This window comes from Falco biarmicus, chromosome 14, assembly GCF_023638135.1.
Source record: "Falco biarmicus isolate bFalBia1 chromosome 14, bFalBia1.pri, whole genome shotgun sequence".
Classification (NCBI taxonomy): Eukaryota; Metazoa; Chordata; class Aves; order Falconiformes; family Falconidae; genus Falco; species Falco biarmicus.
In genome coordinates this window covers 21,229,969-21,243,219 of record NC_079301.1, presented here as the reverse complement: position 1 = coordinate 21,243,219, position 13,251 = coordinate 21,229,969, and the positions used below count along the sequence as shown (strand labels likewise).

Here is a 13,251-nt window from a genome sequence, read left to right as displayed (position 1 = left end):
TGGCCGGGTGGTATGGAGGAGAGGTGGCTGCTGGGGGTCTTCACGGCCACCCCTCAGCCCACGGCCTTCTGGGGCTCCGGGGACATGTGGAGTGTCTCAGGGCTCAGCTGTGCTCACCTGCGGTGCTGTTAGGGCACAGCAGCAGTAGGGCCATGTCCCCACAGGAGCCAGGCCTGGCGGTGTGGGGGCCATCTCACATCACCTCATGGTGCGCACAGGGCAGAGGTGCCGGCGGTGACCGACGTTTCCAAAGGCTGAGTTGAAAATTGGCAGTTAGTACTGGTGGCTGTCAGTGGGGACATTTGCCCTCCTAAACCGTGGCAGAGTTTCCTGCCTCATGCTGTGATTTCTTTGCTGCCTAACCTGGTGTTGTGTATTAAAGACAACTGTCACGCCATGCAAAAGCAGAGATCCCGCTTTTCCAATGTGAGCCTTGCGTAACTGAGCACCAGACTTCCCATGTTCTTTAAGGCCTGTTCTTCAGTTATTCCTTTCTGCAGTTCTTCCCCTCTCACCACTGAAACTATAAACGGCAGCTGTGTCTGTCTCCCTCATGGCATTCTGGCAGAGAAGTGAAATCAGGAATCAGTAAGACATAGTGGGAAGAAAACTGTGGCTGAAAAGATACTGGAGATAACTGGGAGAGAAAAAAATATGGTCTCAGTTTTGAACCCAAGGGGGCTTGTGCCATACCGAGTATCAGTGCTAATTTAAGAAGAGGAAAAGTTAAAGCTCAGCAGACTTGCCTCCCATAAAGAACGGGAGGGACTCCCACAGAGTTTTGAAAGATCCTATTTTAACGCTTGAAATGTCTACCTTGCAAAGGACTTGCAAGGAATTCATCTTCACTTTCAAGCAAGATCCCATACATAGAGAAAAAAACATATTTCTGAGCATTTACATGGTTTCAGGAAACCCACAAGAAACCTTTGTTTATTCTTTTGGCAGTTTATTATAATAATAGTGAGATTACTGTCAAGTTCAGGGGTGGGTTGCATTTAAAGATTGTTGAAACTGTTGCATAGGAAGATACAAGCCTGGCTTCTAATGTAAATGAAGTGCTTTTATATAGTCACAGTCTAAATTTCCCCCTTCGGACTTGAGAACTCTACAGTGTGTGTGCTAGAGAGAATGGAGGGGTCAGGTACAGGGAATATTTCTCATCAGTTTTACTTGCCACAGCATGGGACCAGGATATTTCTCATCAGTTTTACTTTTCACAGCATGGGACCAGGAAAGGAAGTAGCTTAGAAACTTATGGGACTGAAGTCCATGATGCCAAAACCATTAATAATGGAGAGCAGAAGCAGTCCCAGTTTCATACGGAGCAGATGTAGGCTCCCAACTATATTTTTCTTGAAATAACGGGAACATAAAGCATGGAAGTTTATTACAGCTGCAGAAGGTGATACTTGATACAGCATATAGCTGGAGTGACAGTGAGGTAGTACCTAATACAGCAAAAAACTTGCTTGCGGAAGGTCAACCTGTTTCATTTTTAAAAGCAAATTGGAGTTGGGAGACTGAGTTTAAATCAGATCAGTCCTTTGCATCATTGCTGCAATATAGATCCTGCATTACAGTTGGATTTACTGTAGGGTCAAACCATGACCTAATGTCGCTGGTTTGACTGTTCAATGTGAGTAAAATTGAAAAGTTAGGATGAGTAGATTTAATGTCACAAAGCAATTTTGCAGTTTTAGTGAACCAAAATATTTGCCATTGGGAAAAACTGACTTGTTCCTGACCCATGACAAACAGATCTTTTTATGTAGACAGTGCTCCTACCTCTGACAGATGCCAGTAGTTGGAGAAATTATATCCCCTGAAGAGAGATACCCTGTGGCTGAGTGTGTGTGTACACTTTCATTGTTGGCCAGACATCTTTGAAGCAGGCAAAAAATTCATTCCATTGTCAAACATCGATAATTCAGGGAGCAAATGATTGGCACACAATCGATCCACTTTATCATGGAAAGCCTTGTGCTGACAATTGATAAGACAGCCACCAGGTGTGAGTATTGGCAATTAGTAAATCAGCAGGACATCTATCAGAGTGCTCCAATGGCAGACCTCAAAGAACTGAAGAAATAGGAGGTGATGTGACTGCGGCAGAATGATTTATGCATGAAAGTGAATCCTGTCTTTTCTCACTACCTTTTCTGAATACCAGGCAAGGTCAAAGCAGCATAAAAGTGGCTTTGTTATACACCAGTAACCTAAGCAGAAAAATGTTAGGGAATATTGAGCAAATGGGAGGTGGAGCAGATTCTGCTATTTGAACAAAGGGATAAAATCACGGTTTGTGCTCCTGGAACAGCTTTCAGTATTTTATGACATCTGGCAAGTAATTTTGTTTGTTTGTCTCTTTCTTTCGCCCTCAATGAAATATTTTTAATTGATTAATCTTACCAAAAGTCTTGAAGATCATCAAATGGCAAGCAGCAGAGGACTCAAACATGTTACTGTACCTCTGTGGGTGAGTTCAGACGTTTCAGGCAGATATTTGCCAGTTTGCTGGGAGATGAACACTCAGTGATGTGCAGAGGTGGCAGCTGGGTTCTGCTGATTCATGCCTCACTTCAGTGGTAAAAACCTGTAGCTGAGGTCCAGGGCAGACAGCTAAGGAAAAGTACCTCCCTTGGTGTGATTTGGTGGAGCTTATTTGTCAATGCCCTCACAGGGTTGATCAGGTGCAGAATAAGCTCTGATATTTCAAAATTGCTTAGTGGATTTCAGTATCCAGTTGACATTAATAACAATTAACGGCCTGTGCATACATATCTCCTTAACAGCTTTGAAAAAATAGGATTGGTGTAGCAGTGTATTTCAAAAAGCTTACAGGAGGAAATGTATTTGCAGAGAGAACTTGGGGAAAAATAGGGAAAAAAATCCAAAATCTATATCAAAAGTATGGTGTAATTCGTATATAAGTGTTTTCAATTTGCTGATGTATGTATAGCAAAGGAGAATTACAACACTTTTCCATGGTAAGTTTAATGTTGTTTCCTTCAGTGAGGGTAAATAAATTTGCTTTAAATCCCTCAGGGTCTTAAAAACTGGTTATTTGCTATGCTGTGAAGATGAGAAAAATGTTGTAATTTTTTTTTCCTAAAAGATATTAAAATAGTTTATTCACAGTATAGATAAGTAATAAACCAAATGCAGTGAGGTGAGAAAAATCTGAATCTCCTGGGAACTTCTAAACCTGAAGCAAAAAAAAAAAAAAACCCCAAAAAAAAAACCACCCACAAAACTCCGATCCTTATATACTCAAAATATTAGCAGACCCAGGTATTGAGCGGGCAAATGAAGTCAATGTACAGTAATGTACCAGCCCAGAACAAACCCGAGAGGAAGCCTAAGGATATAACAGTTCCTAACAGTCTAACTTTGGTCTTTTCTCCGTCTGTTCTGGTGGGGAGAGAACCCCATATTTATGCCTTATACAACAAAGTATTTTCCATCCAGCTGGTTATTTTTAAATCAGTAGGTCTGGCATGCTAGAGTTTTAAAGAGCTGGAGAATAATTTTGCATCTTAAAGGGTCGTTTTTAATAGTGTCCAGTAATTTGCTAAATTCTGATCTATGTCTTGTTTGTCTGGCAGTGCTGTGCTCTTGGGAGAACTTACATACTCACTTACATCCCTCCACATCCATGCTTTTCAGTTCCAAGCCTGTCTGGGGAGCAGGCAGAATCATAGAATTGTTTAGGTTGGAAAAGTTCTATAAGGTCATCAAGTCCAACTTGTTAAAGTCTAAGTCTGTCTTAACTGTTTAAATCTACCAAGCCCAGCACTGCCACAAGTCCACCACTAAACCATGTCCCTAAGTGCCACATCTACACGTCTTTTAAAGACCTCAAGGGATGGTGTTTCTACTACTTCCCTGGGCAGGCTGTCCCAGTGCCGGACAACCCTGTCAGTGAAGACATTTTTCCCAACACCCAACCTAAACCTCCCCTGGCACAACCTGAGGCTGTTTCCTCTTGTCCTGTCACTTGTTCCTTGGGAGAAGAGACCGGCCCCCACCTCGCTGCACCCCCCTTTCAGGTAGTTGTGGAGAGCGAGAAGGTTCCCCCTGAGCCTCCTTTTCTCCAGGCTGAACCCCCCGGCTCCCCCAGCCACTCCCCACAGGACTTGTGCTCCAGCCCCCGCCCCAGCCCCTGCCCGGTGCTGGACACGCTCCAGCACCTCAATCCTGTCAGTCTAACCCTGCATTTCTAATGTAGATCCTGTGGTGGACCTTAACGGTATTTGATGAAAGATGGCAGCAGAATTAATTACCATATTTCTGGCAAAATATGTTCTGGAGGGGGATCTCGAGAGGAAGGTGGCAGCTGAACACAGTAGGGCACGTCTAGGAATTCAGCACCATCAGAAGTGCTGCTTGTGCCTTTTAAAACTCTAAATTCCTCATATATAAAACCAGGAAGATGATCTGGTGACTTTCATTCTGTCAACTAAAGCATATTGTTAAGACAGCAGGATCAGAGCTCTCGCTGAAACCATGTGGATTTACAGGAATTTCCTGAGCAGGTTCTTGTATCTGTTCTGGGTTTGGTTCTGGTTGCAGCCACGTCATTCTTTCTGTATTTCTCTGACCAGCAGCAGCAGCAGCAGCAGCAGCAGCAGCGCTGCCTACAAGGTCTGCAGGCAGCATCCCTGCCTGCCGTCGAGCTGCAGCGCTGTTCCTTAGGGAGTATATAAAATCAATTTCTGTCTTCTAATGATGGCTAAACCAGATGTCTTTGTGATATCACACGCAGCTATCCAGCTCCGATTCAGAAACGGCTGTGAAGGTTTCCAAGGAACTTACTCTTACTCAGTAACCTTTCCTGTAAGGAGTTATGGCTGGTCTTTCCCTTTCCTTACGAGCAGCTCAGCCTCACTCGGTTATAACTAACACTTGTCCAGGTCAGAACAGTAAATAGTTTGATGGCTTCAGAACCGCTTCAGGTCAATATTCACGCATCAGGTTTTTAAAAGCTTCAGGATGAAACTTGAAACAAATACAGAAGTTGTGTCAAAATGAGGCAGGACCAAATGTGGAGAAAACGTGTGTCTGAGTGACGGAACAAGCTTCATTTGTTCTCTTTTGCGTACTTAAAGGAGATATCCGTATGCTGCGCCTGGCGTTCGTGTTGTTGGTGCCGCGTTCCCGTGCCACAGAATAGCTGGGCAGGTTCCTCTGCATCCCGTGATTAAAGCCGAGCGCAGAAAGCTGCAGCGAGAGGTGGGTGTCCAGGAACACGGTGTCCGTGGGGCGCTTGCTGAAGACATTATGCGTCTGGGTTCTTCAAGGCAGCATGGAAATGAGCAGTCAGATCCCTGCGGGGAAACAGTGTTTCTCAAAATACTGATGCTGAGATCTTTGTGCTCGGTGCATTATTGCAGCTGATGCCGCAAACGTAATTGCAGATGGCCTACTAAGGAGCACACAGTTTTTCCAATTAGTATTTTTGGCCTTTAAAAAGGCTGTTAACTAGAGATCTGGGCAGTGTAAAAGCAGCAATTTTGCCTGCACCCCCTGCTACCTGCGGTTTTAAAGCCTGGCTGCTATTTACTTTTTAAATTGACTTTCTTTTCCCCTTAGCTTCTGAAAGAAGGTCTCATACAAAGCATATGATAAGTGCAAGATGTGTAAAGTTCTGTTCAACATGCTAGGTAAATGCACTGGAAAACAGAAATTCCTCAGGCTGTCTGTACTCACTGCTGCAGGTAACAAAGGAGATGAAGCATTCAGCTGAGTGTATGGTAGGGTTTTTTTAACTTGCAAATAGCTCTTTAAGGGGTAACATTCATTTCCACTTTCATTGGTGCGGTCTGTAAGATAGGTCTGTATGATGCATTGTGGAAAAGGCCCAAAGGATTTCTCTCATGAAGTTTACTGTCAGTCTCTATCTAGTTAGGTGCTGTAAATCCAGTTGCACCCAAAAAATTCAGGCTATAGAAGAATAAATAAATTAAAGCAGAATGTGTAGCAATTTATACAACCCCAACATTGAGATGCCTGACTTCGTCATGACAGAGTGCTTTCTTACTGTACCTGAGCCAGTGTCCAGGCAGTAACTGACCAGAACTGATCTAAGTCAGGTATTTACCCCCTCTGGCCAAAAAAGATTTTAAAATATGCCCTTAACCAACTCAACAATAATAAAACATAGAAAAAACCCCTCTTGTGACATCATACAGTCAAACTCGTTTGTTCCGAGTCTGTCAGTCCGTTCCAAAATACTTCTGTCCAAAGTGTGTTGGTGCAACAGGATGAAATTCTGTAGTTAAGTGGTTGTCGTGGTTTAAACCCAGCCGGCAACTAAGAACCAGGCAGCCACTTGCTCACTTCCCCAGAGGGATGGGGAGGAGAACTGGGAAAAAGGTAAAACTGGAGAGTTGAGATAAAAACAATTCAGTAATTGAAATAAAATAACATAAAATAAGTAAAGAAGAATAAGAACAATTGTCATGAAAAGGAGAGAGAAGAGGAGAGGAATAAAATCCAAAGGAACAGAGCAAAAAAACCCCAGCAACCAACGCACAATACAATTGCTCACCGCCCGCTGACCGGTGCCCAGCCAGTCCCCGAGCAGCGATCGGCTGGCCCTGGCCAGCTCCCCCTGGTTTATACACTCAACATAATGTTCTATGGTATGGAGTATCCTATGGCTAGTTCAGGCCAGCTGTCCTGGCCGTGTCCCCTTCCCAATTTCTTGTGCCCATCCAGCCTTCTGGCTGGCAGGGCCTAAGAAGCTGAAAAGTCCTTGACTTAGTGTAAACATTACCTAACAACAACTAAAACCATCAGTGTGTTATTAACATTATTCTCACGCTAAATCTAAAACACAGCACAGCACCAGCTATCAAGAAGAAAATTAACTCTATCCCAGCCGAAATCAGGACAATGGCGATCTCTGGAAATTCCTGGATGATGGATTTGGCACCTTTTGAGAGACGGCAAGTGCCTCAACTTGCCCTGAGGTGTGGAGAACAGGCTTAGCAGGATAATGACACTTGGTTGTACGCCATGTTCTACAAGAACTTTGACAGCCTCAATGACAGTATTACCAGTACCTAAAAGGGGAAAAAGCGAGATTTTTATTTCTCTTTTCCCTGGTGGAAGAACTTGTCCTAGGCCATCCAAAAATATCCGTGTTAACACTGGGGTGTGGCCGAATGATGATATTGTCCTTTCCCACTGGAAAACTATCACCTCTGCATGTCTTAATTGTAGAAAACTTTGGTCTCCTGCTGAAGGAACTTCATCTCTACTCTGAAACGGCCAACTCTGCCAGGTTTCAAGCACTGAAGTCGGTGGATTTTATTAAAGCCCTGAGGCAAGAAAGCTCATCTAAAATAGTAAAATAGCAATTAAGAGCTCTATGTGTAGAACCAGAATTAAATCATCGACTGGAAAAGTTACTTCACCCTGACAAACTCCTTACAACATTTACCAGATATTTTTTTTTTTTGGTAGTATTAACTAAAGTAATTTACTTCTAGGATTACAGTATTAATCCAAAAATGTCTTTTAATAGCATGAGAAAGATACTGTTTGAGTCTTTTCTCATGGCAAAACTTTAAAAATTAAATGTGTATCATGTCTTAATGTTTCTACCTTTCTCACAAACGCAGGCATGCCCAAATGATTTGCTCCGCATTCGTGCTGGTGCAGGCTGACTAGTATGTATTCTGGCACAGCCCGATAAATTCCCTGCTATGTCACCTAAACCAAGCAGAAAACTTAATCCAAGCCCCCGAAATTTGGAAGTTTGCCTTTACACTGAGCACACTTGCTGTTCGGATGAATCTAGCTGTACATAATGAGGAAAGGCACTTACTTAGTATTGGGTACATAAGAAGAACCTTTCTCCTGTAGATGTCTGGTGGAAACTTAGCGTAGTACACTTTGGCTCTTTGAGTCTCCTCATCGCTCTGTATCAGGATTTTTCCTATGCGGATTGATCTACAGCAGTCTCGTAAACCTTGTTCCATTGCCTCTCCTCAAAATGAGCAGCAAAAAAACCCCCAAGAACAATTGTTACACGCTGAGAAATGGCACAACTGTAACATGCTGCAATTAAATAAGACAGCCCCAATACTGCATTGGTGAAGAGTTCTAAAAAAGGGGATTTTTTTTCTCAGTTCTAAGTGTTAAAAACACCTGAAGTGATTTTCCTTTTTTTCTCTGTTCTGACAGAAAACCGAGTCTCCTTGATGTTACACAGCTCCTGGGCATTGGTGTTTCCACACACCAGTGCTCAGCTCTCAGAGGCAGGAGCTGGAAACGTCAAAACAAACGTCTGGGGTTTGGAGAACGTCTCTGAGCTCTGCCCAGAGACAGGGGGGTGCCAAACGTAGCGCTGGAAGCTGTGGAGCCGCTGGATTTTGCATCACAGATACCAAGGTTTGTTCCACAGCACTGGGCAAAACAACAGTGACTCTGCCCCCACCGAGCGCGGCTGGTTTGGAGACCCCTGTGAGCAGAAGTGTTGGCGGCAAACCAGGGGGGGCAGCCGGCCTGGCCTCTGCCCTGCAACGGCCACGTGAAATCTGCTGCGGCTCTTTGTCTCCTCAAAAGTTAATGGAACGTACTACTCGGCATTTGTGGTCAAGGATACCTAAGCAAGAGTAACAACTGGCAGGTTTGGGTAAAGCTCTGCTGCAGAGAAGTGTTGTTGCACAGTTTTGTAAGGAAGTTGCTTACAGGTTTCCAAAACGTTTAATTTGTGCCCGTTCAACAACCAGGATCTGCCTACCGCTTCTCATTATGCTGACTCCGCAGTTTCCCTTTTCAAATCTGACTCCTTCATGCTTGTGTCCTGTTGGAGTGGTCACAAACAAGCACAAGCCTGCCTGCAGACGAAGCGGCAGAGGTACTGCATTTTGCAATAAAGCAGGGCCCTGCAAAAGGCTGTTAGAGGTTGAACCCATCTGGGGATGGGAAAGAATGGCCTTTACTGGAGCAAACGTGGTATGTCTGTCATGCTGACAGCAACGCAAAGCAAAATAGAATGATGTAGGTAAGAGGCCTTGCTAATAAATCATTTCAAGAAGATACTGTAACGTTATGAAGAATAGGCTTTGTCAAGTTAATCGGTCGCTTTCCTTACGTCATTGTTTAAAGCACTAGTGCTGATAGAATAAACCTTCAGGTAGTAAGACATCCGATCATCTCTTCAATGATATTTTGATTGAGAAAGAGGAACGGTGTAAGTCAAAATGACAAATATCAATTGGACTGAAAACTAACTGATAGGTAAGCAGAAGCATCACTGAAGAAGGTATAGCTTGCTTCCTATCGGTTCTTGACCCCACACTGCTTAGTGTGTCATCAGTGACCTACAGGAAAACATAAAATCATTACTGGTGATCTGCAAGTGCGGAGAAGTTAGGAACAGGTCGCTGATAGCAAACCTAAACTGGATCACTTAATGAGCTGGGCTTAAGTGAACAATATGTTTTTCAGTGCCACCAGATGTAAAATCATCAGCCTAAGAATAGAGCAGCAGCTGTACTACAGGGTGGGTGACAAAGTCGTGGAAAACAGTGGCTCAGAAGAGGGATAATCAGCTGAACATGAGCTCCTAATGAGATACTCTGCCAAGAGAAGCTAATGCTTCCGTGGAACCGAAACGGGAGACACCAAGGAAGACAAGGGAGGTTTTATTACCTCTGTTGTGGGCTCCAGGAAGACTTCCCTGAGGGCTGGAAAACACACCTTCATGAGAAAACATGCAAGGAACACAGTTTATTAAGAAATATAAGGTTAAGGGGCATTTCATTTTAAATGCAGTTTCTAGGAAAGCACATGGCAAATTTAACACTAAAGTGTTCTTTATCTGGCAGAGTAGTGTTTGGGAACTGGACGTCAAAATATGTTGCTGTATATTTTTAGCAGTGGGGAAAGTTGTCCACTGAAACAGTCCACCCACTATGACAGAGTGCCCATCACTTGAGAATCACTGGAAATACTTAGTGAGGTTTGTTTTGTTTTTCTAAAGGAAACACTCCAGTTTGAACAGGAATTAATTCAGAGGAATCCGGCAGCCTTCATTAGGCTGGAATTGGGAGCAGGTTATTAGAACAGCTCCTGCTAGATTTCTTCTGAATAAATACAGAAACATTACGACTGCAGGCAGGGGTGAGGGGAAGAGGTGAAGCAGGCAGGCGCAGGTAGCCGAACAGCTGCACACTGCCTTAGCTGTGATACACATGTGCTCCCAGTTAGTTGAAAAGGCCATTCTGAGTCATCTCCCCTCCCTTGTCAGGTTTAAGCCGTATCTCTAATGCGCTACAGCTTTCCAATACTTTTTTTTTACCCACATAACATTATCAGTGTGAGCCATAGCTGCCCTGAGCAGCACAAGCCGCAGGGCAATCAGCATTTGCAAAAAGACAGCTACCAAATTGTGCCTCTGACATTTTTTTGCCGTGCCTTTTGCTTTAACTCTGTGCTGTAAGAGCAATATTAGCCACTGGGAAACTTAAACATGTTACAAAGTAAGAATACAACCAAGTAATGTCAGCTTTAGTGCTGTCCTTGGCATTTTGAAAGTATTGGGGTGCCCACTGGGTTTTATTTTTTGTTTAGGGGAAGCAAGGAGCCTGGGCAGGCTTTATCTTTTCATTCGTTGCTGTTGAGAAACCAGAATGGAGGTTTTTTAAGTGCCAAAGTCCTTAAGAGAAAAATGGGGGAATGTGGGAAACACAGGATGGGGTTGGAGATAAGAGAGATCTTTCAAAGACATTTTCTTAGTCAGTGTTGATGGTCACCCACTTATTTATATCCAAAATACAGTTTTGACAGTCGCTCACCAATCCTTGTCTTCGGGTGTGATTTCTAATATCTCATGTGCAGCCTGCGCGTGTCAGTGACTTCGGGTACTGCCGTCTGGTTAATCACAGGGCTGGCAGGGGGGACGCAGAGTGGGTTTCTGCCTATTCTGTCTTGCAGCTGTTTCAACAGCAAATGCTAATTCCTTGCTCAATGTTTTGCTCTTTCTGGGAATTTAAAAATAACTTGCCTAATGAAGCAGTGCTGAGCAGCTCATATGTCCAGACAGATAGGAGTGAAATGCTTCAGTTCAGAAAGCAAAGTCGTCCGTGGTGGCAGTGCCTTTGAACAAGTCCCCCAAGGCCCTTTTTCAAATAATCCCAGGACTGGCTGAAATTAATACAGAAAAAAATTCAGAGAAGGGGGGGGGAGGGGAGAATCACGTCGAAGGGCCTGGGACTTGGGAAGACATTTCTGGGTGAGCTGTAATCAGTCCCATCCTACGACATCCCTTTAGCAGTGCCGTTTAATTACTCCATTACAGGCAGGGTTTGATGTATGTGTTCTGTAGCAGGGGCATCCAGAACATGAAAGAAAAATGTGGTGCTTACTGAATGCTTTACAAAGATCAATGAAGCTCCTTGTCCCTTGTTAGAGCCACGAGAAGCTGAGCACAGAGTGACAAAACTGCTTGTCCAAGGGCAGCCACCAAAGCACAAGGAGAGAGACTTACAGGCTATGGCAGTTTTCAGTTTCTCCTGGAAAACCACCTTGTTTTGTTACTCATTTTTGGTTTTCTATCCTCTGTACCTGGACATCACCATCCCCATTTAAGCTGACCCTGCAGTGAGCACATCTGCCTCAGTAGGACAAGACACATGAGAACTGCAAAGGGCGAACAGCCGTGTATTTCCAAGAGTGGCTGTAAGAGTGGTTACAAAAACTGGGCAGGATATGCTGGGAAGCAGAATTGCTATGGAAAGGCAGGTGTGGGGTCCAGGGAGATACTTGGCTTCTTACTTTGGGCCAAGACTGGAATCAGAAACGCTTCCTCTGCCCCCTTCTAGCCCCCTTTAGCCTCTTGGATTGATTTGCAACATTATTGTTTTCTTGTTCTTTAGAATTAAATAATTTACGGTGCAAGTCCTTGAGGTTTCAGACTTAATTCTGTGGGTGCCATAATACTTACCAGAGAGTAAATGTTACTCTTTCTAATACATCAGTGATAAAATATTTTTTCCCCAGCTAGATGAGCGATTATTACATTCTTCAAATCAATTCTCATTTTTCTTTAATTGTTTCTGATGCCCTTGGCACTGTTGAGTCTGCACTCCAGCCTAGGAGGCTACTGGGGTAACTCAGCAATCTCCTCACCGGCACAAGAGGAGATTATTGATCCCAAAAGGCTGGGAGTTTTATTTGAGGCACAGAGGATGTGGAAAACATCTCTCAGAAGAGGTGGCCAGGCAGAGACTCATGCTACTACCTATGTTAACCCCCCAAAGCATGTAAGATCTGTATCATACGCAGCATGTCCATATCTTTTTATTGAATTGTCCTTAGGAAATGCCAGCTCTAGAGTGCAATCCATTTGCATCTTGCATCCAATATGCCATACTGTAAAAGGATGAAATGAAGCCAAAACAGAAGGATCATGTGTTACCTTGGCTCTGTGCTTGTGTCAGGGAAATGGAGGACTTCCACCACTGGGCTGCAACTGCTAAAAACCAGGAGCTTCTCTCCCTCTGTACAGAATAATGAATGTCATCCTCCTCCTTCATCCTTCATCCTTCAACCAAGAACGTGGCCTGTGTGATGTCCAAAACAGTCCAGGCGACAGCACATTTCCTTTTTTGAACTGAAATCTTAACCCGGTTTGTAACCATAGCCCAAAAGTGAAACTGGTGATCACTCCTTGCTCGACAACACAGCAGCTGCTCTCCGTCACCAACATGAACCTGCATCTCAGTGTGTTTCCCGTAGGTTAGCAGACTTTACAGACTTAGCAATGATCAGAGATTTGTGCATTTCTGTTCTCAGATCCTAACCCTAACTTTAAGCAACCTTGACCAAAGCTGTACAGTGACTGTCTCACTTGCACTGGGAGCTCTCTGAGCAACTTGAGCCTTTCAGATTCAGTAATAAATCTTACTCTTCAACTCTTTTTTTCAATAATCCTGGTATCATAACCCCAACAGAGACCGGAAGCTTCCCACCCTCCAAAAGAGAAACTCTCCTCCACTCTAGCCCCCAAACCCCCTGAGGGTGTTAAGCCCCTTCATAGAGAAGGTCTATAATAGTGCAACTTGTCCCCATTGCATCAGGGCATGTTGTGGAGGGGTCATGGCAAGAACCAGCCTTCAAACAGAGCCAGGGCCAAACTCAGCGGGGGCCTCAAGGGCAGGACCCACCACGTAGCCAGGGGCAGACTGTGTCCTGGAAGGACTCATGTTGATGCTAAATCTCTGACGCAGCTCC

General features: G+C 44.1%; 1 protein-coding gene across 3 annotated transcripts; it reads right to left on the bottom strand.

Annotated features, from left to right (window-relative positions):
* Nucleotides 1-5,604: 5,604 nt before the first annotated feature.
* LOC130159021 (uracil phosphoribosyltransferase homolog) lies at nt 5,605-12,689 on the bottom strand. 3 transcript variants are annotated; one of them, XM_056360180.1, is made up of 5 exons: nt 8,756-8,853; nt 7,838-7,999; nt 6,972-7,070; nt 6,903-6,940; nt 5,605-6,287 (listed from the first exon to the last, which is right to left on the bottom strand). In XM_056360180.1, the coding sequence occupies exons 1-5, from the start codon at nt 8,763-8,765 to the stop codon at nt 6,219-6,221; spliced, it is 378 nt and encodes a 125-aa protein (XP_056216155.1). In that variant the 5' UTR covers nt 8,766-8,853; the 3' UTR covers nt 5,605-6,218. The 3 variants fall into 3 exon arrangements, with proteins under 3 accessions (XP_056216155.1, XP_056216154.1, XP_056216153.1); XM_056360179.1 differs by lacking the exons at nt 5,605-6,287; nt 8,756-8,853 and adding exons at nt 9,670-9,717; nt 12,437-12,689 and having other exon boundaries at nt 6,521-7,070; XM_056360178.1 differs by lacking the exon at nt 5,605-6,287 and having other exon boundaries at nt 6,540-7,070.
* Nucleotides 12,690-13,251: the final 562 nt, after the last annotated feature.